The 23821-nt window shown below is 46.0% G+C and overlaps 3 protein-coding genes across 13 annotated transcripts in view; 2 read left to right on the forward strand and 1 right to left on the reverse strand.

The window, feature by feature from the left end:
* LOC129359816 (Fanconi anemia group A protein-like) overlaps positions 1–276 on the forward strand; it is a 35722-nt gene extending 35446 nt beyond the window's left edge. For all 4 annotated transcript variants that reach the window (XM_055029723.1, XM_055029732.1, XM_055029741.1 and 1 more), the window contains one exon: positions 58–276. In XM_055029723.1, coding sequence (XP_054885698.1) covers positions 58–144 — 87 coding nt within the window. In that variant the 3' untranslated portion in view covers positions 145–276. The remainder of the gene's footprint in view (positions 1–57) is intronic.
* znf276 (zinc finger protein 276) lies at positions 196–7012 on the reverse strand. 7 transcript variants are annotated; one of them, XM_055029896.1, is made up of 12 exons: positions 6773–7011; positions 6302–6560; positions 5641–5926; positions 5515–5561; positions 5080–5433; positions 4909–4984; positions 4751–4828; positions 4501–4617; positions 4349–4424; positions 4138–4255; positions 1667–1766; positions 196–1165 (listed from the first exon to the last, which is right to left on the reverse strand). In XM_055029896.1, the coding sequence occupies exons 2-12, from the start codon at positions 6516–6518 to the stop codon at positions 913–915; spliced, it is 1722 nt and encodes a 573-aa protein (XP_054885871.1). In that variant the 5' UTR covers positions 6519–6560; positions 6773–7011; the 3' UTR covers positions 196–912. The 7 variants fall into 7 exon arrangements, with proteins under 7 accessions (XP_054885871.1, XP_054885896.1, XP_054885853.1 ...); XM_055029921.1 differs by having other exon boundaries at positions 5641–5923; positions 6302–6602; XM_055029878.1 differs by having other exon boundaries at positions 6302–6602.
* Positions 7013–7484: 472 nt separating this feature from the next.
* On the forward strand, positions 7485–22938 carry vps9d1 (VPS9 domain containing 1). Of its 2 annotated transcripts, none has more exons than XM_055029802.1 (16): positions 7485–7601; positions 8715–8775; positions 9575–9742; positions 9869–10004; positions 10121–10232; positions 14603–14665; positions 15506–15558; positions 16033–16120; positions 16459–16541; positions 16613–16878; positions 17017–17235; positions 17300–17429; positions 19765–19970; positions 20511–20592; positions 21284–21388; positions 21494–22938. In XM_055029802.1, exons 1-16 carry the CDS (start codon positions 7515–7517, stop codon positions 21594–21596), a joined length of 1962 nt encoding a protein of 653 aa, XP_054885777.1. In that variant the 5' UTR covers positions 7485–7514; the 3' UTR covers positions 21597–22938. The 2 variants fall into 2 exon arrangements, with proteins under 2 accessions (XP_054885777.1, XP_054885785.1); XM_055029810.1 differs by having other exon boundaries at positions 7512–7762.
* The last annotated feature ends 883 nt before the right edge of the window (positions 22939–23821 follow it).

Genomic DNA, 23821 nt, shown 5'->3' on the forward strand with positions numbered 1-23821 from the left:
GCCCGGCGCCGCCCCCACTGACCTCCTTTTCCTCTTCCTGTCTTGGTTCTGGTCCAGTTGGAGACTCGCTGTGCGGACCTCGATCCAGAACTGGCTGCAAGTCTTTCAGTTCACCTGGACCATACCAGGGCGGGCTTCCTCTAGCGGACCGGAACCAGAACCAGCTGACCTGATACTGAATGTCAAACAGTCGACTCGGTTTCATGGAAACTTTTTATTTTTCAGATTTTTCTGCAGTAACATGAATCCTAAATAGAATAAAACCAGTTCCTCCTCCTCCTTCTCCTTCCTGCTGCTGACATTAAGTACAGCGCCACCTGGTGCATCAACTGCAAACATCAGCTTTTAAATAGTTCATTGTCTGACCAGCAGCCCAATTGTTAGAAACGTGAATCTGGAATAATAGGAGTGATTCCAGAACCAAAGACTTAAGTCCTGCAATAGCATCACATTACTGAACTCCAGCGCCCTCTGGTGGCTGAAACAGGAACTCCACATCCTGCTCATCTGAACATTAATATCTGATCAAACTGAACCGAGTTCTGGGCTTTTAAACCCAAATAATCCAGAGAAATCTGAACAAGCGACTTCATCAGTCATGGAGTATAATGAATAAATAGAAAACCGTGAGGATTTAGAAATCTGGTTTAACTGATGCTCCACCGAAATGTTGCACAGAGCTGAAAAAACAGACCTTCAAAATAAAGCGTCATTGTTATGAAATGGTAATAAGGGCCGGCTGCAGCTGTACTTCTAAACGCCCATCATAATGGATGGGATCAAATATTGGTCTGTTGCTTCGACAGGGAGATTCAGACGAACCCGGCTGAGTTCTGCTTCCTGGTTCCGTCTGAAGGACCTTGTGAAAAACTGCGTCCAGCTGCAGACTCCTCTGGACCCGACCCCCGGCTGTCATCTGTCCTGGTCCTGGGGGACCAGCTCTCCGGTGAGGCCGATGGTCTGCAGGCGAACCGGGCCGGCCTGCCGGGCCTCAGCCAGAACCGGCGGGTGGACCATGGACATGTGGACGTTCAGGTTGTGTGGTTTCTCGAAGCGCTTTCGGCAGGTCCGGCACTCGAAGGCCAGGTCGGACTCGGCTTTGTGTTTGGTCATGTGATACTTGAGGGACGCCCGCTGGCGGCACTGAAAGCCGCACACCTCGCACCTGCAGGACAGGGACCGGGTCAGGTTCTGGTCGGTACTGGGTCCAATGTTTCAGACATCGAGGCTGGTGGTGGGGAGACTAAAGGAGCGCCACCATCAGTCTGATACAAGAAACTACAATTAAATGATTCCTGTTTATTATTTCACTTATTATTTTATCCTGTTATTTTAAAAAGTCCAATTAAAATAACTGGAAAAAAACTATTCGTAGCTATGAATGTTTCATCAGCAGCAGGAAAACTGATTTTAATCAATGCTTCCTACCAATAAATTAAACAATGCTAATTACCTCTTTAGTTCCTTCCGATGGTTTTAGAAATTTAATCATTTCACTATTTTTTACGTGGTTTTCATTAGAACATTTTTGTCCTTTTTTAAACAAAATATATCATGAATCTATGTGCCATATTTCTGCAGAGGCCCCTAAAACACGAGTGACGCGACAGGTAAAGTGTAGATATTCTTTCCTAAGGTGTGTTATAGCGCCACCACCAGGACTCACTGCAGCGGTTTGGCTCCTGAATGTCTCATCTGATGAACCGACAGGTGTTTCCGCTGCTTGAAGGTCTGACCGCACTGATCACAGATGTAGTTCCTCTCCTCTGGAAGAAACCGTTTCAATAGGCAGGAAAATCGTCAACAGGACGAATCCCATAATAACTGAAAACAGTGGAAAATCTAGACAATACCCCTAACCTACCCTACACTAACACTAACCTACCCTACACTAACACTAACCTACACTAACCTACCCTACACTAACACTAACCTACCCTACACTAACCTACCCTACACTAACCTACCCTTCACTAACCTACCCTACACTAACCTACCCTACACTACCCTACCCAACACTAACCTACCCTACACTACCCTACCCTTCACTAACCTACCCTACACTAACCTACCCTTCACTAACCTACCCAACACTAACCTACCCTACACTAACCTACCCTTCACTAACCTACCCTACACTACCCTTCACTAACCTAACCTACACTACCCTACCCTACACTAACCTACCCTACACTACCCTACCCTACACTAACCTACCCTTCACTAACCTACCCTACACTAACCTACCCTACACTAACCTACCTACACTAACCTACCCTACACTAACCAACCCTACACTAACCTACCCTACACTACCCTACCCTACACTAACCTACCCTACACTAACCTACCCTCACTAACCTACCCTACACTAACCTACCCTACACTAACCTACCCTACACTAACCCTACCCTACACTACCTACCCTTCACTAACCTACCCTACACTAACCTACCCTACACTAACCTACCTACACTAACCTACCCTACACTACCCAACCCTACACTAACCTACCCTACACTACCCTACCCTACACTACCCTACCCTACACTAACCTACCCTCACTAACCTACCCTACACTAACCTACCCTACACTAACCTACCCTACACTACCCTACCCTTCACTAACCTACCCTACACTACCCTACCCTTCACTAACCTACCCTACACTAACCTACCCTACACTAACCTACCCTACACTAACAACCTACCTACACTAACCTACCCTTCACTAACCTACCCTACACTAACCTACCCTACACTACCTACACTAACCTACCCTACACTAACCTACCCTTCACTAACCTACCCTACACTACCCTACCCTACACTAACCTACCCTACACTACCCTACCCTCACTAACCTACCCTACAACCTACCCTCACTAACCTACCCTACACTAACCTACCCTACAGTAACCTACCCTAACACTACCCTTCACTAACCTACCCTACACTAACCTACCCTACACTAACACTAACCTACCCTACACTAACCTACCCTACACTAACCTACCCTTCACTAACCTACCCTACACTAACCTACTAAACTACTAACTACCTAACCTACACTAACCTACCCACTAACTACCCTTCACTAACCTACTACACTTACCACTAACCTACCCTACCCTAACCTACCCTTCACTAACCTACCCTACACTAACCTACCCTACACTAACCTACCTACACTAACCTACCCTACACTAACCTACCCTTCACTAACCTACCCTACACTAACCTACCCTACACTAACCTACCCTCACTAACCTACCCTACACTAACCTACCCTCACTAACCTACCCTACACTAACCTACCCTACACTAACCTACCCTTCACTAACCTACCCTACACTAACCTACCCTCACTAACCTACCCTACACTAACCTACCCTACACTAACCTACCCTACACTACCCTACACTAACCTACCCTACACTAACCTACCCTTCACTAACCTACTTCACTAACCTACCCTACACTAACCTACCCTACACTAACCTACCCTACACTAACCTACCCTACACTAACCTACCCTCACTAACCTACCCTACACTAACCTACACTAACCTACCCTACACTAACCTACCCTACACTAACCTACCCTACACTAACCTACCCTACACTAACCTACCTACACTAACCTACCCTCACTAACCTACCTACACTACCTACCCTACACTAACCTACCCTACACTAACCTACCCTACACTAACCTACCCTACACTAACCTACCCTACACTAACCTACCCTTCACTAACCTACCCTACACTAACCTACCCTACACTAACCTACCCTACACTAACCTACCCTACACTAACCTACCCTACACTAACCTACCCTACACTAACCTACCCTACACTAACCTACCCCACTAACTAACACTACCCTACACTACCTACACTAACCTACCCTACCCCCACTACCTACCCCCCCTACCCTACACTAACCCTACCCTACCCCTACCCCCCCCCCCGCCGTCACCATGGCGACTGACCCAAACAGAGAACTATCTCCATGACAACAGCTGATACCAGCTACGTTCCAGAACCACCACCAGAAGAAAGTTCTGGCTGCCAGGCCTGCCCCTCCCGGTTTGCCCCGCCCCGCCTGGTTTGCCCCGCCTGGTGGCCTTACCTGTGTGGATGAGCTTGATGTGCCTCTGCAGGTAGCGGTCAATCATGAACACCTTGTTGCAGCCGGGATGGGGACACGGCCGCTCCCTCATGTCCTCATGATGCTCCTTAATGTGTTTCTGGGGGAACAAGAGCAGCGGGTCGGAACCAGAATGAGAGCCAGGTCCGAAAAGACTGAGGCTCTGGACCAGAACCAGACAAATGGTTCTGACCTTTAACCCGTCAGGCGCTCGGTAGACGGCAGTGCAGCCCTGGTACGGACACTTGTAGATGTTGGGAAGCTCCTCCCTTAAAAACAGCAGAACCAAATGGGTCAGAACCAAACCAGTCAGAACCGATGATGGCTTCGGAAACCTCTACGCACCCTTTGGGCCGGAACTGGTTCTTCCAGCCCGGTTTGGGTCCAGGTTTTTTTCGGACTCTGGATTCCTCTGAGGTTTTTGGGTTCTGCCTCCTCCGGGTTCTGCTGAGCCTAGAGGTTCTGGAGGAAGAGAGGATGGTCAGAACCTCACTTCTACTGCAGACCAGCGCCAGAAACTGAACTCAGGTCCAGTTTCTAAAACATGCTTTTATGAATCAGAAAAAGTTCTGCGGGGCAGACGACACCAGCGTACCTCTGGTTCTGGACTGGGTCAAACATCTCCTCATCGGACCGGGTCCGGTTCTCCTGGAGCTCCTCCTCAGAGATTGCCCTGAAACCACAGAAGCACATCAGTCTGACCGGTCCAATAGGTTCAGTCCGGTACACCTGGACAGGACCAAAGAGACTCACCTGTCCGACATGTCGCTGTCGGCGGTCCGGTCCTGGAGTGGGGCAGCTGCCGGAGATGTCGCCTCTTCAGGAAAGCCTGGAAGAACCAACCGGACCGGACTCAGTTCGCAGTAACCCCAGCGGCTCAGAAACGCTGAGCCCGGCGTTTTGCAGATCTGATGAGGTTCTCACCTTCAGCCCAGTCGTCCTGGTTCTGTTGGGTTTCTGGGTTCATCCGTCCATCCAGAACCTTCTCGTCTCCATCCTCTTCGTTGCTCCGCCTCCACGAGGCTCCGCCCCAGTAGCCCACCTGGTCTCCCAGGTAACCGGCGGTGGCGCTCTGAGTGTCCATGATGTAACGATGGCCGTCGGCGCACCCCCATATGGCCCTCAGGGAGCCCCCGCACCGCCCCTCCAGCACCTCCTTCAGGTCGGGGCAGGAAGTGCAGGCCTCACCGTGGCGGTGCGCCCAGCCCACCAGGCTGTGAAGGCACTTTGGGTCAGAGGCGAAGCATGGCGGTTCTGAAGACGGGAAACACGCTGGTTCTGGAGGAAGAGAGAGAACGGTGACAACACCAGGTAGCAGCCGGACCAGAACCAGAACCTCTGAGAGACAAGTCTCTTTACTTCCTGGCGAATCGTTTGCCGGTGCGTTCGGACCCTTCAGGTTATTCCTGGAAACAAACAAACCTGCTTCAGGTTCGGAACTTCTCTCTGTGAATCGGACCTGTAGAGACACGCTAATCGCCTCACCGGTTCCCGGTTCCGAGCGCCGGCAGGTTGACCCTCTGCAGGAACCGCCGCAGGATGCTGTGGCACTTGTAGAACTTCGTGTGGCACCTTTTGCAGATGAAGTCTGAGAGCCGCGGATCCCGGTCCAATCGGACCCCGACCAAACGCTGGAAGTCCGAATGGAACGGGAGGGGCGAGGGGGCGGCCGGGTCCAGGGGCCGCTGCCACCTGCTGAAGACATGCCTTAGACTGCGCGGGGAGAACTTTCCATGGCAGAGACGACAGACAGCGCTGGACGTCCTTCCTACTGGGAGACAAAACTGAAAATCAGACGCAGGTCGTTTCCTGTTGGATTGGAGCGGGGACCTTCTGACCGACGAAGGAAAAGATCGTTTGTTGGGTTAATCCTAATCTATTCTGCAGGTAGCCAACTGGTAGGGATTAAGTTATGTGTTCAATGTCCTGTTGCCTGCCTGTGTTCTCTCTGGGTACTCCAGCTTCCTCCCCCTATCCAGAACCACAGCTGTTGGGTTAGTCCTGTGTCTCTCCGATGGACAGGTGGGTAAAGATGATTTTCCAAAATGAGCCAATATTTACATCCAGACTCAGGTTATTCATGTCATAGCGAACTGTTATTCCAGATAAAACCTTCTCTGCAGGTCTGAGGTCAGGTTGAACTCACCCGAACATCTGGATTTGCTCTCTGGATCTTTCTCTTCGTTGTCTTTTTTCACGCTGAAGTGTGAGTTTGTGTCCATCGCCGTCCTTTCAGGGGACAAGTCGTCTGTGGTTGAGGGGACTGAGGTCAGCAGAGTCTCCCTGGCTCCAGTCTTCCTGCTGCATCCATCGGCGGCTGTCTGGGGCGATGAGATCTTTAGACGCCGCGGTTTCTTCTTCATGGTTTCTGCGTTACTGGACCTTCAGATCTGAATCTTCTGCAGCTTGAGGAGAAAACGTGTCTGTGAGCCACTGACGTGAAACATCTGGAGAAAAATGGAAAAAATTCCCGTTTCTGGATTTGAGCTGGAGGTTTACTCAGAGACTGTCGTCCTGCATTACAGTAAATGGTGGACTGGAAATACGATCATAAAACAGCCTCTGATTAAATCTCCAGATTTCTGAAAGTTGCTGATTTTCATCAAAACATACCGACCTGACGTCAGCAGCTTAGCTTGGTTAGCTTGGTTAGCTTCAGTGAGTCTGCGCAGCACCAGAGTTAGAAATTAGAGCCTGCAGTTGTCATGCGCAGAGAGCAGCAGCAGCTGAACATGTTTCGCTGAACCACGTGACTTTCTGAGCCACTCAAACAAACAAACAAACAAACAAAGTCCGCAGCTGCTGAGCGGCTCCCACTGTAAACATCAGGACCCGGAAGTACTAGCACAGAGAGGGAAGGACAAACAGCTGAGAGCGCCACGTACCGGTGAAGTACCGGTACTTTACCGGTATACTGTAAAAATAAAAATATGAGGCACTTTTATTAGACTATATAATTTTTTTTATCACTTTTGGTTATATTTGTAATATAGTATTGTAATTTATATAATGAAGTCAACCAACATTAATATTGATCAATTAATGTTATTCACAGCAACTTAAAACTAAATATTATTGTTTTTATTGTTAATGTTTCTGAGGTTTTAGATCCGTTTAGTAACGCATAGCACTACTGTACATTTATGATCCAATCTAGGGTCCGTCTGTCTGTCTCTTTCATCTGCAGCTCTATTTATGCATGGAGCCCATTTCCACATTTTAAGTTCATATTTTTCATCTCTTTTTTTCAAGTTTGTTTGCTACGCTATTAATAATTTGGGAAACAACCTGCATGGCCACCGGAGGGCGCCGTGCACCTCAGTGAGCAGCCCGTGAAGCTGAAGAAGAGGAGGAAGAGTATGGCGGACGGCGGAGGGAAGCCGCTGCAGAGCGCCATGAAGATGGCGAAGCAGGCGATTCAGCTGGAGGGGGGAGACCGGCAGCAGGTAGGCGGCTGCCACCTGGATGGCAGCATCAAAGCTCCGGCTGAAGCTGACCGGAAGTGACGATGTATGGAATGTAAACAAACATGGGGGGAGGGGCTGCTCCAGCTGTCAAGTTCAGAAAAACCAGGAAACCAGCTGGAAGCCTGATGGTCATAATGTTGGTAAGACTGGGGCAGAAGAGGCTCCCTACATTTACCCCTGGAGGTAATAGATGTGGGGAGGCTCCCTACATTTACCCCTGGAGGTAATAAATGTGTGGAGGCTCCCTACATTTACCCCTGGAGGTAATAGATGTGTGGAGGCTCCCTACATTTACCCCTGGAGGTAATAGATGTGTGGAGGCTCCCTACATTTACCCCTGGAGGTAATAGATGTGGGGAGGCTCCCTACATTTACCCCTGGAGGTAATAGATGTGGGAGGCTCCCTACATTTACCCCTGGAGGTAATAGATGTGGGGAGGCTCCCTACATTTACCCCTGGAGGTAATAGATGTGGGGAGGCTCCCTACATTTACCCCTGGAGGTGGTAGTTCACCCTCTGATGGTAAATTTGTAGCGTATATTAACCGTCCTCTGGATCACTGGACCCTCCAGACTCTCTGACCTCTGACCTCTCCTGTCCTCTCCTTCCTCAGTCTCTTGATGGGATAAACCTGAAACCTGCTCACTTTTCTTTCCAGCTGCCTGATAAATTTAGATCTTTATTTTATTTGGCTCAGTTGTGGTTCTGGTTCTGCTGGACTTCTTCGCTGTTAAAGGGAAGTTTTTTTCTCTCCGCTGTCGCCCCCTGCTGCTCCAGGAGGAATGACTCCTCAATGCTCTGCTGGGTTTATTGATGTAGAACCAGTTTAACCAGTTGGAATAAAGGACTGGACCAAATGCAGATTCTGACTCAGATTGATTTGTTTCCGAAATGGGGAACAAATCAATCTGAGATGATTTGATTGGACTGAATATTGATGGAGATAAATCTGTTTTTGAATAAAGTAACATTTATTTTGACTTCAACTGTTTAGAGAATGTTTGTTCTGGTTATTTCTGAAGGAAATAAGCAGGTTGATCTGGTGTGAAACTCATGACCAGATGTTAGCATTGATGTGTTTCTGTCTGCAGGAAGCTTACTGCCAATACCTGCGAACGATCAACTACATATCACACGTTCTTCTCCAAGAAGGTGAGCCTCAAACATCTCAGCTTAGCTGCATCTTAAATAATATATTTATTTTTGTAGAATTTAAGCTTCAAATCATTCGTTTCATGTTCAGTAGTTTCCAGTGAGCTACTTCATTTTAGCTACTTCAGTATTTCCAGACTTGAAATCATAATTTACTGGCATTTATTTCATTAATATAATCACATCTCAGAATAGCGCGATGACCCGGATTAGCAGCTGTGTTCAGTGAAAAGTGTGAGGAGGGAGAAATGCTGCTGGAGTTCCTCCGGCTTCACCTGGTATACCTGTCCAGGTTCACACACCAGTTTTATCGCCCCCTGGTGGAGAAAGGTGAAAATCAGGACAATTCAATTCAGCAGCTGCAGCACCAAGAACTGATGATAAACTGCATCCAGAAGTCAGAGCAGTCGGGTCGAGCCGCTTAAAACGTCAGAAGAAGATGAGAGATGCCAGAACCAACAAAGAAGACCAGCTTGAGGTCAACCTGGACTTCCTGAAGAACCAGAACCTGGACAGAACCTGGACCTCCTGCTCTACAGAACAGAATAGAAATGTGCTTTCCTGTCCCTCAGTGGGGCGTTCAGGGTCACTTTCTGAATTATAATCTTGTATTAGTTGCTGTAATTTTCAGATAACCTGAACATTTTTATTAGCTGGAGGTCAGAATTATGAAACAGGAAGAAATGTGGAATGTTTTACTTTATGACACATTAATCTTGTAGAATAAATGATTTGACTTTTAGAACTGAACAAGCGGAACTTTTCATGGGTTTTGGCCCGGATTGTTTGTCCGTCTCAGAGACGCAGGTGGAGGTGGAGCGGATGCTGCGTCTGGCGGAGCAATGTCTGGACCGAGCCAAGTCCTTCATAGGGAAGCGCTCAGTCCATCCTGCCGCCCCTGTCCTCCACAATGCTTCCTGTTCTTCAGCTGACCAATCAGAGATTGGTCCTAAGGCTGGAGACAGCAGTGAGTCCTCTCCTCCAATCAGAAGCAGCCCTGGCATAAACTCAGCGGCCAATCACAGCTAACTTCCTCCTAGGTTAGGGCTCTGACATTCTCATCTTGGCTCTTCCTGTCCCATCTTGTCCCCAGCCTCTGCTGCTGAGGGACAGGTTGATGCTTCGTCTCGGTTTGGTCTGTCAGATGATGGTGGACAGCCGTCCTCTTTCCCTCCTCCCGATGTCTTCCAGAGACAACAGACTGTGGCTTCACACGACTCCGGCAGGAAGTAAGTCCCCAGAGTAATGTCCCAATCGCTGGTGCTGGTTCCACTGGTTCCATAGACTATAGCGGACCGATGTGTCCACTGATTGTCCTCTTGTGTCCTGGATGTGTCCCCTGCAGGACGCTGACCCCGGTGGAGGAAGCGTCCCGGCAGAACCAGAAGCTCCAGGCGTCCTATGAGGCTCGTGTGGCCCGGCTGGCTCCGGGTCAGGCGTCCCAGAAAACCTCCTTGGTGAGTCTGGACCTTGCAGAGCCGATCTCTGTCAACACTTCCTGTCTGAATCCCAGGGGTCAATTTACGGTTCCTGGAAAAAGTTTTCACCCCCCCCCCTTTATTGCTTCAGCCAGTCAAGATCAACAGGATTAAGACCTTCAATGTCAAAGTGGAAAGGTTTTCCACAGAACGTTGGTCCAGTTGGTCCAGTTGGTCTTGGGAGGAGTTGGGACCTCATCATGAACCTCTGTGTGAAGGAGCATCTTCTCCTGATCTCTGAAGTCCATATGATTGGACCTGGTTCTGGTTCTTCTGTCACAATCCTGATCTCGGGACCAGAACTTTGAGACCTTGGGACCTTCTTCACCAGAACCTTTTGGAACAGCGTTAACCTCTGAGCTGGAGGATCCAGAACCTCGGACAAACTGACGATGACCCAGCTGCACAGAGAAGAACCAACAGAACCATCTGCAGAAACCCAAGATGAGACCCTGAGGTTTCAGGACCAAAACCTCCAGACAATGGTCGACACAAACAGAACCAGAACCTTCTCTCCAGCGCCGCAGCGTGTTTTCTAGTGTGTTTTGGTGATCCACTAGATCACAGGTGAGGCCCGTGTCCTGCAGCGTTTAGATGAGCCTCTGCTGCAGCACCTGATCACAATGATAGGGTCGGGAAGGTTCTGGAGAACCGATCCACTCTGGAGGTCATGAAGCCGTTTCATTCCAGTGTTTTGGACCTGCATTAGGGGGCGCTACAGACTCAGTAACGCATGTTGGGTTCTGATGGATCCATTCCAGTCGATGGTTCTGCCAGCAGCAGATGGACTTCAGGATATCTGATTCTGATCCGGTCCAAATAGAAGCACATTCCTTTTGGATCTGAAATGTACCAAGATAACTTCCGGGCTTTTATTCTTAAACTGTAGTGGTTCCGTTTCGGAGTCAGGTCGGTTATTGATGAAGCTGGGGGTGAAAGGTCGGGTTTACCTGGACTCTGGGCTTATTGAACTCCAGATAAGGACCAAGTGACCCAATAGAACCAGAGAAATACCATGGTGAGCCGAACCAGTTCTTGGGGTCTTTCTCTGGTTCGTCAGAAACATTTTGGATGGAAGGAAAAATGTCCGTTTAGATTCGGAAAATGTTTCGGAACCAGGTGGAGCGGCGGCCATGTTGGAGGAAGCTGACGATGTTCATGAAGGTAAAGTGTTGGATCACTGCTGCAGGCCGGTTCGGTCCAGACTGACAGGTACGAGTTCCGCTGCAGACACGGTAACGAGCCTCACACAGAACCGGAACCACATATAACTAGGACCGAACTCGAACCACTCGGAACCAGAACTTCCGGTCCATAAAGTCTGAGTGCTTCCAGATTAAACGGTGAAATTCTGGTTCAGATTCAGTTTACCCAGTTTACCCAGTTAAGTTCCAACTTCACGTTTTCATCTAATGGGTTGAAATAGTTAAATGTATTTCTTTTTATTTAATCTGCTAACTTGATTTAGCTCGTTAATTCATTCCTCTGATCACGGATTCTTGTGCCTCAATATGCGCAGTGAGAAAGAGCAATCATACATCAGAAGATTCTAGGTTTTATCCAGAGAAAATCAATGCACAAAGGAATGTTAAATTAAGCAATCTCACCCAGATTATCAAAAGTCCAAGATGTGACAAAACAGAAATAACTGCGCGAGTTGAAAGAAAGCAATTACAGAAAATGCATTTTCCAGGAATCATGGACTCGGGCAGAAAGGAATTCGAATTCTTTGTTGCAAACGAAAACTTTTATAAGCCTGTGCCTTTCTCTAAATTTAAATATATGCATTAGGAGGTGTGTTTTCCTTTGTCGTAATGTTACTTTTATTGCCTCTGCTAAAGAGCCCAAAGGCAGATATATGGATTGTCAAACTGGGTCTCTGCCGTACCAGGCGTCTCCTGCAAACCCTCCCTCGGCTAAATTTACGACCTCTGTCTGTTTTAGTTTTCTGCCTCAGTGATTGAACTAGAACGTGTTTGTGTTTTACTGAAACAAAATCTAATGCTAAATACTAACTATAAGTTTGGATCTAAAACTAACTAATTCAAAACATGCTTAAAGAAATATATTTAATTCTAGTATGGATAAAATTATTCATAAAAAGTTTTGAGATCCTAGTGAACTTTTCAACCACACTAGGAATTTGTTAATTGTCTGGCAGACAGACTCCCTGTCTATAGATCAGTTAAAGAGTCCAGGCCTGTCTTTCTGTAAAACCCTCCCTATAGGATTTATATAAGTTCAGAGAGTGAGCAGTTGTTTTAGTTTGGATCTTTATTTCTCTTAACGTAAAGGTTACTATTGTGTACTATTGCGCTACTTTAAAATTCTTATTTTCAACATGGGATTTACATCCTGGAAAAACCCGAACAGCCGCCTGGATCTCTGAGAACCTCTGAAGCTGAGAGACCAGCCTGACGCCTCAAATCTCTTGAATTATCTTGAATTATGAATCACACTGCAGAGCTTCTAACATCTCTGCTGTCTGGATGTCCAGCTGTTAGCATGTCTTCAGTCAGAGGCCTCTTTGGACTGACTGCTACTGGAGGTCCGGACTTCCCCATCAATACTTGAAGTTATTCCTCTTTATATTCTTAACACCCAGAAGTTAAAGAGTTAAATATGAATGTTTGCCGCCTTTGACAAAAAAGCTCCAGTCTGTGAAGCAGTTTTGCTAATGAGGCAGCTCATCATGAATCAGTCAAAGTAATAAAATAAACTGCAGTCTGATCTTTGTTAGATCAAGAGGGCTTCATGTTAGTGATGCAGAGTCACAGCTAACAGCTAGCAGCTAGCTCTGACCACCATGTTGCTCCGCCCACACTTTGGACTGAACCATTGTTCTAATAATGGTAGGGGGGACCTAAAAATTCATTCTTATTTTTTTCTGAGATAAATGGCAGATTTACTTTGTTCCTTGTTTTGTTTGGCTTTTCATATTGAAGTTATTTAAATGTAAATGTTTCTTCAATGATCTAGACTTTTCTGAGATTTGGGGGTCCGGACTCCGCGACCCCTCCTGGGATTTACGCCTGTGGGGTTTTCAGGAGGACTTGATGGATTTTCTCTGTTTTCTGATGAAGCGATCAGTAATATGATAAGCTAAAAGCCTGTTTCATCTTCAGATGCTGCAGGTGATCAAACAGAGCAATCACCTCACCTGGTGGATCTAAAGAGCTGCTGACCTCTGACCTTTGCGGCTCAGACGCACGGTTTTGGTTCTGGTTATCAGTTTAGTGTGGATAATAACTGCTGCAATATTTGCAAATATTGCAGCAGTTATCATCCACACTTTGTCTGCTGCTCAGTTTACATTCATCTACAGTTTTACACTTGATGTTGTTTTACATGAAAATATAAAACGATGTTCAATTCATTCATATTGGTCATCATGGCATTTTATTCCGGATTATTTTGGGCCTCCTGGCTGCAGCTAAGTTTCCTGCTGTTGCAGAACCATCTCTGAGATCTGGAACCGGTCCAGATCGTTCTCTGGACTTTATTTAATCATCAACTGATGGAGACTCGGTTTCTGTTCTTATTTCTGTTTTGTTTGCTGTATTTCTGCTGATTGTGTTGCAGGGTATAATACGCATTTAATGTTATTAATATCAGATCTAAAATTTTGAGAGTTTATTTCCGGATCGTGTCTCGATTAGTTTTGTCTGTTTACCGATCGTCTCTGATCGTGTCTGATCGTGTCTCGATTGGTCTGGTCTGACTCGGGGTAGTGGAACGCGTTACTTCTGTTCCTCCATTACAACACTGGAGGTGAAAGAAGTAACGTCGTGTCCGTGTCTGTGTTCACCATTCCCTTATACAGGTAAAATTACAACTTATAAGGTTCAGATCTGTATGTATAAGTTTATTCTGTTTGCCGAATAAGCAGGGAGTCTTTGAGTTCTTTGCAGTAGTTTGAGTTTTATTAAGCGTTACACCCGCATTAGCTTTCTGGCTAGCAGCGGCCGGTGCTACATTTCTTATTACTGTATGGCGATAACCATAATGTTTCTGTACAATGTTCAGCACTCAGTATGTGGTTAAATAATGTTTGAAACTATTTTTGAAAATACATTACAACACTGGAAGTGAAAGAAGTAACGCCGTGTCCGTGTTCATCATTCCCTTATACAGGGTCAACAATTTGCTCCTTATTCTCCGATATTAAGTTAATAGAAATATTTCTGTAGTGTTTCCTATTTTCATTGTTTAAGGAAAACGTGTCTGGTTTCTGTCTGGACATTGTTTAGGAATCTGGTTCTCTTTGCTTTGAAAAGTTAGTTTCAAATATCTGAGTTTTGGATTCAAATATTTCTCATAAATGTTTTCCTCTAATTTTTCTGCCGCAGACTCTTTCTCTGCAGCGGCAGATGATGGAGAATCTGATCATCGCCAGAGCCAGACAGGACGCCGTATCCTTTCACTGGGCGCTTCCAAGATGGAGGCCGAGTTCTAATCTGCTGGTTTCTAGAACTTGAGCCACGTACCGGTGGCTCAAGACAGTAATCGATTGAGTTCATCTAAAGTTGATTGATCATCTTAAATTTATTATGATATGCCGAGTTGAAAACATCATCAAAAGTTTTACATTATTTTTATCAGTTTTATTAAATAGTGACTGAACAAACAGAAATTCTCACAGTTTAGACATATTTATAAAATAGAGCTAAACAGAATAAAGATTAGATTTCCAAAGTATCTCAAACAATGCCACAAGATTCACAGATTTGACTCATCAAAGCTACATTTGTCGATGTTAAGCCGCCAAACTGCTGCGTTTCTGGCACAAAATAGTCCGAAATGCCACAATCCAGAAAGAGCTCCGTGTTGCAGGATGTGACGACACAAACTTTGTGACTGAATACTGCGATTCCAACAGCCATTGCACTTAAAAACAGAAGAAATTAATTTTCAGAAATCTTTTTTTCATTAAAATTTTAAAATCTGCAGGAATCTGAAAGATTTAAGATATCTCGATTTAGAATTATGACTGGTCAGAAAAAAGGATGTCATAAATTTACTTTGACTTGTCCCACTGTAATAGATACATAAAATGTGCATTTTTGAATTGAAGCCTCCAAACACTTCAATGGTAAATCTGACAACATTTAGTCAGAATTATAGAATCTATAAGTCTAGAAATCTTCTAAAACATTTGATCATAAACCAGTTTCAGAAATCAGAGATGTGAGTGAAGCAGATTTTATGCTAAAGCGGCTTGAACTCTGATCTTTCCTCAACGTGAAGAGCAGCTGCAGAGGAAGGTGGAGGAGAGGAGGCAGAGGCTGCAGGACGAAGCTAACAGGTAGCAGCACATCATCATCCTCACCTGGGAGCAGGGGAGCCGGACCGACCGACCACTCGGACCGACAGGAACTCAGGGTTTTGGCTGTTTTGCAGTTTTCTGGAAGTTTGTTCCAGATCTGTGATGAATAGAAGCTGAATGCTGCTTCTCCAGGTTTGGTTCTGGTTCTGATGCAGAGCAGAACCAGAACCAGAGTCTGCAGGTTGATCCAGGAGTGGATCGACGTGCAGACCTCTCTGGAGCCTGGATAATCTGATCTAATCTGGTTTAATCTGATCTAATCTGGTCTAATCTGATTTAATCTGGTTTAATCTGATCTAATCTGGTTTAATCTGATCTAATCTGGTCTAATCTGATCTAATCTGGTTTAATCTGATCTAATCTGGTTTAATCTGATATAATCTGATCTAATCTGGTCTAATCTAATTTAATCTGGTCTAATCTGATGTAATCTGGTCTGTTTGGTCTCAACAGAAGGTTTGCTGCCTCTGGAGCACTGACTGCAGAGGAGGAGGAGCAGCGGCTCCTCTTTGCCCGGGTTCTGGAGTATGAACTGGACCACGTGAGTGACCCAGCAAATCATTATGACCAGCTGGCCCAGCAGAACGTCTCGGTACCAACCGTGTTCTGCTCTAGTCGGGACGGGTCCATCTGCTAGTTGAGGGTGGGCAGTCCTGGTCCTGGAAGGCCAAAGTCCTGCAACTCTTAGACGTTTCTGGTCCAACACACTTGAATCTCCTCCCAGATCCAGTCCGGTTCTCCGGAGTCCTGATGATGACGTCATTATTTGACTGGTGTGTTGAAGCAGAGATGCATCTAAAAGTTGAGGAGACCCACCGGGGTGGGCTGGAGGTTCTGCTGGGCCCAGAGTGGTCTGGCTAAAGGCGGTTCTGATTCTAGGACTGGCCCAAAGAGTGGAGAACCAACATCAAGAAGAACCCAGACGCCTCGCTGGTTCTGGATTTGCTCTCCTACCTGCTCAGGTGATTGTAGGACATATCTATATATCTACATCTATATCTGAGTCTGGAGTGATGATCCTGGTTTCTTCCAGATCTGATCATCCACTGGTGGAGCTGCTGAGGAAACATCAGTTCAGAATCTACAACCAGCTGTACCCCATCGTCACCCAGAGTCTCCCTCAGAGCCTTCCTCAGAGTCTTCCTCAGAGCCTTCCTCAGAGCCTTCCTCAGAGTCTCCCTCAGAGCCTTCCTCAGAGTCTTCCTCAGAGCCTTCCTCAGAGTCTTCCTCAGAGTCTTCCTCAGAGCCCCGCCCTGCTGCTCAGGTCTTCTCGCAGCGTTCACGTCCGGCTCTCTCCAGGTAAAACATCCACTTGGTAAAGTTGGACGTCGTCCTGCTGAGACGATGCGGGCGTTGCAGGTCATTGCCACGGCGACCGTCCAGCAGGTCATCGTCTCGGCGTGTCGGTGGTGAATGTTGTGTGTCGACCCGTCACAGAGCGAAACCCGACCGGAACCAGCAGCTCAGTGGCCAGCGAGGACGCGGCGCGGCGGGACGACTCCTTCGAGGACCTGGAGCACTTCCTGTCCCGGCTGGACTCTGGTGACCTGCAGGCAGAGCTGACCTTTGACCCCTCCGTTGAACTGGAGCAGCTGGAGTTCAGAGCTCTTAAAGAACACCTGAAGGCCATCGTCAGAGACATCCACGGAGCCATCGGTGAGCTGATCGACCGATTATTGATCGATGGGTTCTGAATATTGATCCTGAGCTTCGGTTCCAGATCAGCTGCTGTCGCTCTGCCTGCTCTCCTTCGACTGCCTGAACACGGCGACCTTTAAGGACCTGAGTCTGGGCTGCATTGAGGAGGCCTTCTTCACGCCGCTGTGGAGCCCCCTGCTGGCTCTCTTCAGGTATTACACCTGTTCTTGGCTCCGCCCAGCGGCTCCGCCCTTCAGCCAGTGATGGCTAGTTTAGGCTGTTTTAGCCAGTTTAGGCTAAAACAGCCTAAACTCAGTTTTAGTTTTTTTCTGGGAAAGCCAGCAGACGTTGCGTCACATGGCAGCGTTTTCGGGGTTACGGGTTTATCATAAGGCTGACAACTTTCTCATTTCTTTTTCTCATAAATTGGTTTTCTAATTAAAATCTTGACTAATCCTCCCGGTTTTGAAATGGACTGGAACCAGGCCTGTCATAACAAATTTTGCTGAGCAATTAATTGTACCGCAACTAATTGCGATAAACGATAATATTGTTTGAAGACCATTTTAAACTGATGTAATGGTAATGATGTAATAATCCAAGCGATATCCTGCAGATATAGATGCACTTTACTTTCAAAACAACATGAAACACTGGAACTGGTAAACAAAACACCTGAAGGCCATCGTCAGAGACATCCACAGTCTCTAACAGTCACCATTAACACAAATCCACTTAAATAAAAACTAAACAACATAAAAGTGGAAATAAAAGCGATCTTCAACTGAAAGAGTGCAGATTAGGGAGTCAGTATGCTGCCCTTCAATAATCAATAGATTGAGGTAAAGATGGGAACGTCCGCCTACCTGATGCCATTCTTCTCTCCTCCCAAAGCTAAAGTCAAACAACACAATATTTGTCCCTGATGAGAATCTTCTGACTGGTCGGGTCCAGTCGGTAGAACCGCTCCGATCTAAATCAGGCATATTCAACATGTTGGTTTGGTTTCCCCGACTGGGAGCGAGAAGGCAGCCTGGATGCAACCCAACATCCAGCGGACGTCAGAGATGATATGTGGAAACAACATAAATGTTTATTCCTGCAGAGAATATCCACGGAAATGACAAGGGGAGGAGTTGGAGCGAAACTGACACTGCAGTTGATAAAATGATTTTCATTCAGTCTGACACCAGCCACATGCATTGCAGGTAGATTCCAGTAAAATATTGATTAATGCTGATTTTAAAATTAGTTATCTGTTCTTGATGTAACTTTAAACATTAAAACGGTAAATACTAATTAACCAATGAAGCTGAAACAGAATAATTCGCCTCCACATCACAGTGCAGCAAGTAAAGGTTGGTCCTCCACTCTTTCATCCACGGCCTTTTCTTTTTGTTACATCTTTTAAAATAAGCTCACAAACCGTCGCTGTTGCTTCATCCGCCATGTTTGTTTACATTAATTCAGCAGTGATGTTGTGGCTTTTAGACCATTTTCTGTCTGAAATCTGAATGCGGGTTTGAGAAATCGCTTCATGTGGTGTGTTGCTCTTTCTGTGTGACTGGACATCTAATCCGGTCCGATCCGATCCGGTCCGGTCCGACCCGATCCAGTTCATCCTGGTCCAACCGTTATGGCTGCCATTTTTGTCAGCGACTCTGTGGTCTCTCAGGGTTTGAAAATGGACGACGATTCCAAGAACAGGTCGTGAACTGGAGATTACAGGAAGGCAAAGAGGTGGGAGGGTCAGTGCAGGTCACTGGAGTTCAGCCGGTTTTCATTCAGTGTCAATAGAAAGAGAAAAAGGCAGGAAGAAACGATAAAGCTGATAAATTAAAATGAGGTTGATAACTTTCATAAATCCTGCGATTAATAGATTTATTGCGACAGGCCGATCTAGAACTGCAGCTGCTGGTTTGAGCGTAAGAAGACGTCGCTATCAACATGTTCAGATGTTTTTATTTTATGCAGCGCCTAGAAAAAGTATTCACACGCTTTGTATAAAATGGCTTTAGCTCCGCCCCCCACCACTGACTGCCAACTGGGCAAAACATCTGGCCTATCTACTTAGAAATATGCTTTCTAGAAGTTTCCTGCTTTTGCTCCATTTCCAGTTGCACTGTGAGCCTTTCTTATGGAGTCACATGTGACCCTTGACCTTTCGTATATTTAAAACATTCAAAATTACATGTTGGATGCCGATTTCTGTGAATGTGATGTAAATAGTGATTTTAAGTGCAGTTAGTCAGTGCACATGTGGTGACAGTCAGAGCCTGGAGGTGGATCTCAGCGCTGCCAATCAAGTATGTGTCCCCGCCGCTCCAACCTGATAAAAGGTGAAAAGGAAGAATGTAGGAAAGTAACAGCCTGATACTAAATACTGGCAAGAAGGGGCTGAATATTTATGCTCCATATTTGTATTGATCCATTTATTCTGCAGGGATTAGCAGAATTAACACCAGTTTCAGTGCTTCATGTTTTATTGGGATTATTTGTTGCTCCTGACTGCAGGGTGACAAGTTTCCTGCATCCTGTGTTCTGCAGGCGAGTCCTCAGGGAGCGAGAGCGGCTCTTCCAGAGGAACATGGCGCTGTACTGCAGCGCCTCGCCAGCAGAGGTCGGTGTTCCCCTCAAACTGTTCCCCCAGGACCCCGGCGCTCTCCAAGGTTCCTACCCCTACGAGGCGGCGGTGCAGGAGCTGAAGCTGCTGGTGCAGACCCGCTGCCCTCAGAGGAAGCTGGACTGCATAGGTGAGATTAAACCAGATTATAATCTGGAGGTCCAGCTGCCCCTAAATCTGGTTCTGGTTCTGGTTCTGAGTCAGAGCTGGCATCAGAACTGGGTCTCTAAAAGAGTGGTTTTGTTTACCAGAACCACAGAAGCGGACCACAAGGTGCGGCTGGAAATGTCTGACCTCAGAAGAAGCAGAACTTTTTTGGTTCTGATCCGGTTTCCTTTAGTGGTTTGGTTCTTTTTCAAAACATTCTTAGCAAGTCGAGCCAGTCTGTTTCATAACCAGCAGCTGCTTCTGCTGATCCAGAACCGACACTGCGGACGGTTCTGTTAGGCCAACGTGACACTCGAACCCGACCTATCAGAACCAGAACCAGAATTTTGAACAGTAAGAAACCAAACTTCCTATGAGGCCAGTGAAGGCCCAGCAGAACCACCGGCCCGGCGGCGTCACTCTGGACCGCGGCTGCCGCTCCTTGTTCTGTCGACCCGATGGACCGGTTCTTCAGAACCGTGAATCGGACCCGCTTACCGGTTCTGTTCTGTTTGTGTCTCAGTGCGGACGCTGCGGCTGATCTGTGGCTGCGCCGAGGATTACCGGAACCAGCAGGGGGGCGGAGCCTCCCGGGCCGCCGCCATGTGAGTAACCTGCCGGGCCGGCGCCGGTCCGGTTAGAGTAAACAGTCTTTCTTGTCTTTGACCTCGTTGAGCTTTGGACTCCTTCAGCCGTGAAATCGGTTCTGAAGGGCCGCCGGCGCCGTCTGGGATTCCGTGACCCGGCAGCGCCGCTGTCGGGTCTCATCAGAATCACTCGGCCCGGCCCAGCAGGAACCGCCCCGGTTCTGGAGCCGGCTGCCCCCCCTCTGGCCCGGCCTGAAACTGGGTCGCCACGTCTGAAGCGGGAGGTCAACGAAGCGGTTGGAGCGGGAAGAAGACCCGGCAGAACCCCTCCAGAACCCGGTTCTAGAGGGGATTAATAATCTGAACTAATAATTTCAAATCTTTTTTCTGGAGTTGTAATTCAAGCCCAGATTTAGCTTTCATTATAGCTATTATAGTTATTTTATTAATCAATCATCGTATTGATTAATAGGGTAATAAATAGATTTTTCTTTTTAACCATTCAGTCCCGTTTTAGACATTAGAAATACAGAAAACCTGCTAACCCGCCACCAGGTGGCGCTAGGCCGGCACATTGAGGCGCAGCATCGTGACAACTAATACTGTTTCAGTTCTTCTGGCCAACCCTAACCCTCCTGTTAACGATTAATCAATTAATTGATGGCTATTAACCATTTCAGCTGCCCTCTGTCCCTTCATGTCCCCTTAGCGGCGCCGATGACCTGCTGCCCATCCTGTCCTACGTGGCGCTGCGCTGCCAGTGTCCCCAGCTGCTGTCGGAGTGCGCCGCCCTAGAGGAGTTCATCCATGAGAGGCGAGTCATGGTCATGGAGACGGACATGTTTTCTTCTGTGTTCCAGCATCAAGTTTAAAACCACTTCCTGCTTGTTTATTGACCAACTTCCTGTTGTCTTCCCAGCTTCCTGATTGGTGAGGAGGGTTACTGTCTCACCTCCCTGCAGAGCGCTCTCGCCTACGTTGAGTCTCTGCCAGCAAGATCTGACCTTGTTGACCCCGAGTAATGCCCCTCCCCCCCTTATAGCCACAGGTACAAGCTGGCCTCTGATTGGCCAGACAGAGATAAGGTCATGACCTTTGCTCTGGAGGTTCCTGGATATCAGGAAGGATTTACTGCTGGCTGTTCTGAGCATGCTCAGTAGGGGCTGAGAAATGGAAGCAGCAGTTACTTTCCAGTTGTGGACCGGACCGGACCGGACCGGGGGAGGGGCTACTTCACCATTTCTTCAACTTTTCCAAGTTGTTCTTCATCTTCCTCACTCTTCATCGTTTTCTGATGCTGCAGCTCTTGGCTCCGCCTCCCAGCCAATCAGAAGACTCCAGGTGTCAACAGGTTGTCAATAATTCCTCTGCAAACATGATCAGTGCAACACCTGGTTGGTGGGCGGAGCCTGAGCTGGAGAGAAATGTTAATAATCCAGCAGCAGATCTGTAAATCCAAACTTTACTGAATTATTAGTCAAAACCTGGGAGTTAAAACTGCTGCAGACACTACAGGAAGTCTGATAATCCTGCTGATATCTAACCGGGTCACCATGTTGGTGAACGGCATCGTGGGTAATCTGCTTGCAGTGGATGTGATGACATGAGAGCAGACTCTGGGTGACCTTCAGGATGACCTCTGATGCCTACATCGGCCCTGCTGTGAAGAACTGAAGGGATTCTTGGTTTTGTTTTTCAGAATTTAGTTTCTTCTCATCTAGTTTATATTCAATTTGCCGGGACCTTTCCAGAGGTCAAGGGTCATAAAATAAATCAGGTAACTTTGTATTTTATTGTTTAGTTTTAAATCAGATAAGTTTATACATCCCAGAGATTTATTTAGTTTAACTTTTTATTCTCAATTGTTTATGAAGCAAAAATCAAATTTTCAGTCTTAAAATAATTTCTGGTCCAAAGAGCAGAAAGCGGCTGTAGTTTCTGGTTCTGAGATGCAGTACTGGTTTACTGGTTCCGGCACCAGTAAACTGATGGAACTGGGAGAATCTGCTGGAATATTTTTGCATCATTTTTATTGAAGATGTTTTCAAAAGCCAGAAAATCCTGTTTCCAGTTGCAACATGAAAGATGTTGAGATGTTCGGGGCTGTGGTGGGTCGGGGGAAGCGCGACCCACATTTTCAGGCCTTTGGTCCTCGGCGCGGCCGTCGTGGGTTCGACTTCCGGACCCGACGGGTCTTCCCCTTCCTGTAAGAGTCACTAGAGACACAAAAACCCCTGGAGGGAAAAACAGCAAGTTCAGATGTTAAAGATCCTGTGATTTGAATCTAAACTTTACTGGGAATGTTTATGAAATAATGTATCTTTTTGAGAAGAGTTAATAAAGATCAATTGTTTAATTATTAAATAGCTTGTTTATTTATTTCTCTGGGTGATTTCAGCTTAAACCGCCTCGTCCGTCCAGACATCTCATTTTCTGACTTTGGGAGGAAGAAATCCTTCAACTGTTAATTTTTCAGCGATTAGGAGTCCAGCTGTTCATAGCTAAATAATTGTGGAGGGCAGTTAATAAAACTTGTAATTTAGGTCAACATAATTAATCAGTAACATGATGTTTATTGACCAACTTCCTGTTGTCTGGGAAGAGAACAGGAAGTTGCCTTCCATGATCCATTTGGATTCCATGATTTCCTAATCATGGAAAAATAACAATCATTTATAACCAATCATTTACAATCAATCATTTACAATCAATCATTTATAATCAATCATTTATAATCAATCATTTATAATCAATCATTTATAATCAATCATTTATAACCAATCATTTATAATCAATCATTTATAATCAATCATTTATAACCAATCATTTATAATCAATCATTTATAACCAATCATTTATAATCAATCATTTATAACCAATCATTTATAATCAATCATTTATAATCAATCATTTATAATCAATCATTTACAATCAATCATTTACAATCAATCATTTATAACCAATCATTTATAATCAATCATTTACAATCAATCATTTATAATCAATCATTTACAATCAATCATTTATAACCAATCATTTATAACCAATCATTTATAATCAATCATTTATAACCAATCATTTATAATCAATCATTTATAATCAATCATTTATAACCAATCATTTATAATCAATCATTTATAATCAATCATTTATAATCAATCATTTATAACCAATCATTTATAATCAATCATTTATAACCAATCATTTATAATCAATCATTTATAATCAATCATTTATAATCAATCAT

This window comes from Poeciliopsis prolifica, unplaced genomic scaffold, assembly GCF_027474105.1.
Source record: "Poeciliopsis prolifica strain line A6 unplaced genomic scaffold, Auburn_PproV2 SCAFFOLD001, whole genome shotgun sequence".
Classification (NCBI taxonomy): domain Eukaryota; kingdom Metazoa; phylum Chordata; class Actinopteri; order Cyprinodontiformes; family Poeciliidae; genus Poeciliopsis; species Poeciliopsis prolifica.

Bases quoted from the DNA above. Each gene is read 5' to 3' on its own strand.
- znf276 (XM_055029896.1), bottom strand. From the start codon at position 6,518: ATGAAGAAGAAACCGCGGCGTCTAAAGATCTCATCGCCCCAGACAGCC. The intron at 4,618-4,750 runs GTACGCTGGTGT...CTCTTCCTCCAG, and splicing joins GACCCAGTCCAGAACCAGAG to AACCTCTAGGCTCAGCAGAA. The intron at 1,166-1,666 runs GTGAGTCCTGGT...CCTGTCCTGCAG, and splicing joins TCAGGAGCCAAACCGCTGCA to GTGCGAGGTGTGCGGCTTTC.
- vps9d1 (XM_055029802.1), top strand. From the start codon at position 7,515: ATGGCGGACGGCGGAGGGAAGCCGCTGCAGAGCGCCATGAAGATGGCG. The intron at 14,666-15,505 runs GTATCCTTTCAC...CGTGAAGAGCAG, and splicing joins CCAGAGCCAGACAGGACGCC to CTGCAGAGGAAGGTGGAGGA. The intron at 21,389-21,493 runs GCGAGTCATGGT...TTGTCTTCCCAG, and splicing joins GAGGAGTTCATCCATGAGAG to CTTCCTGATTGGTGAGGAGG.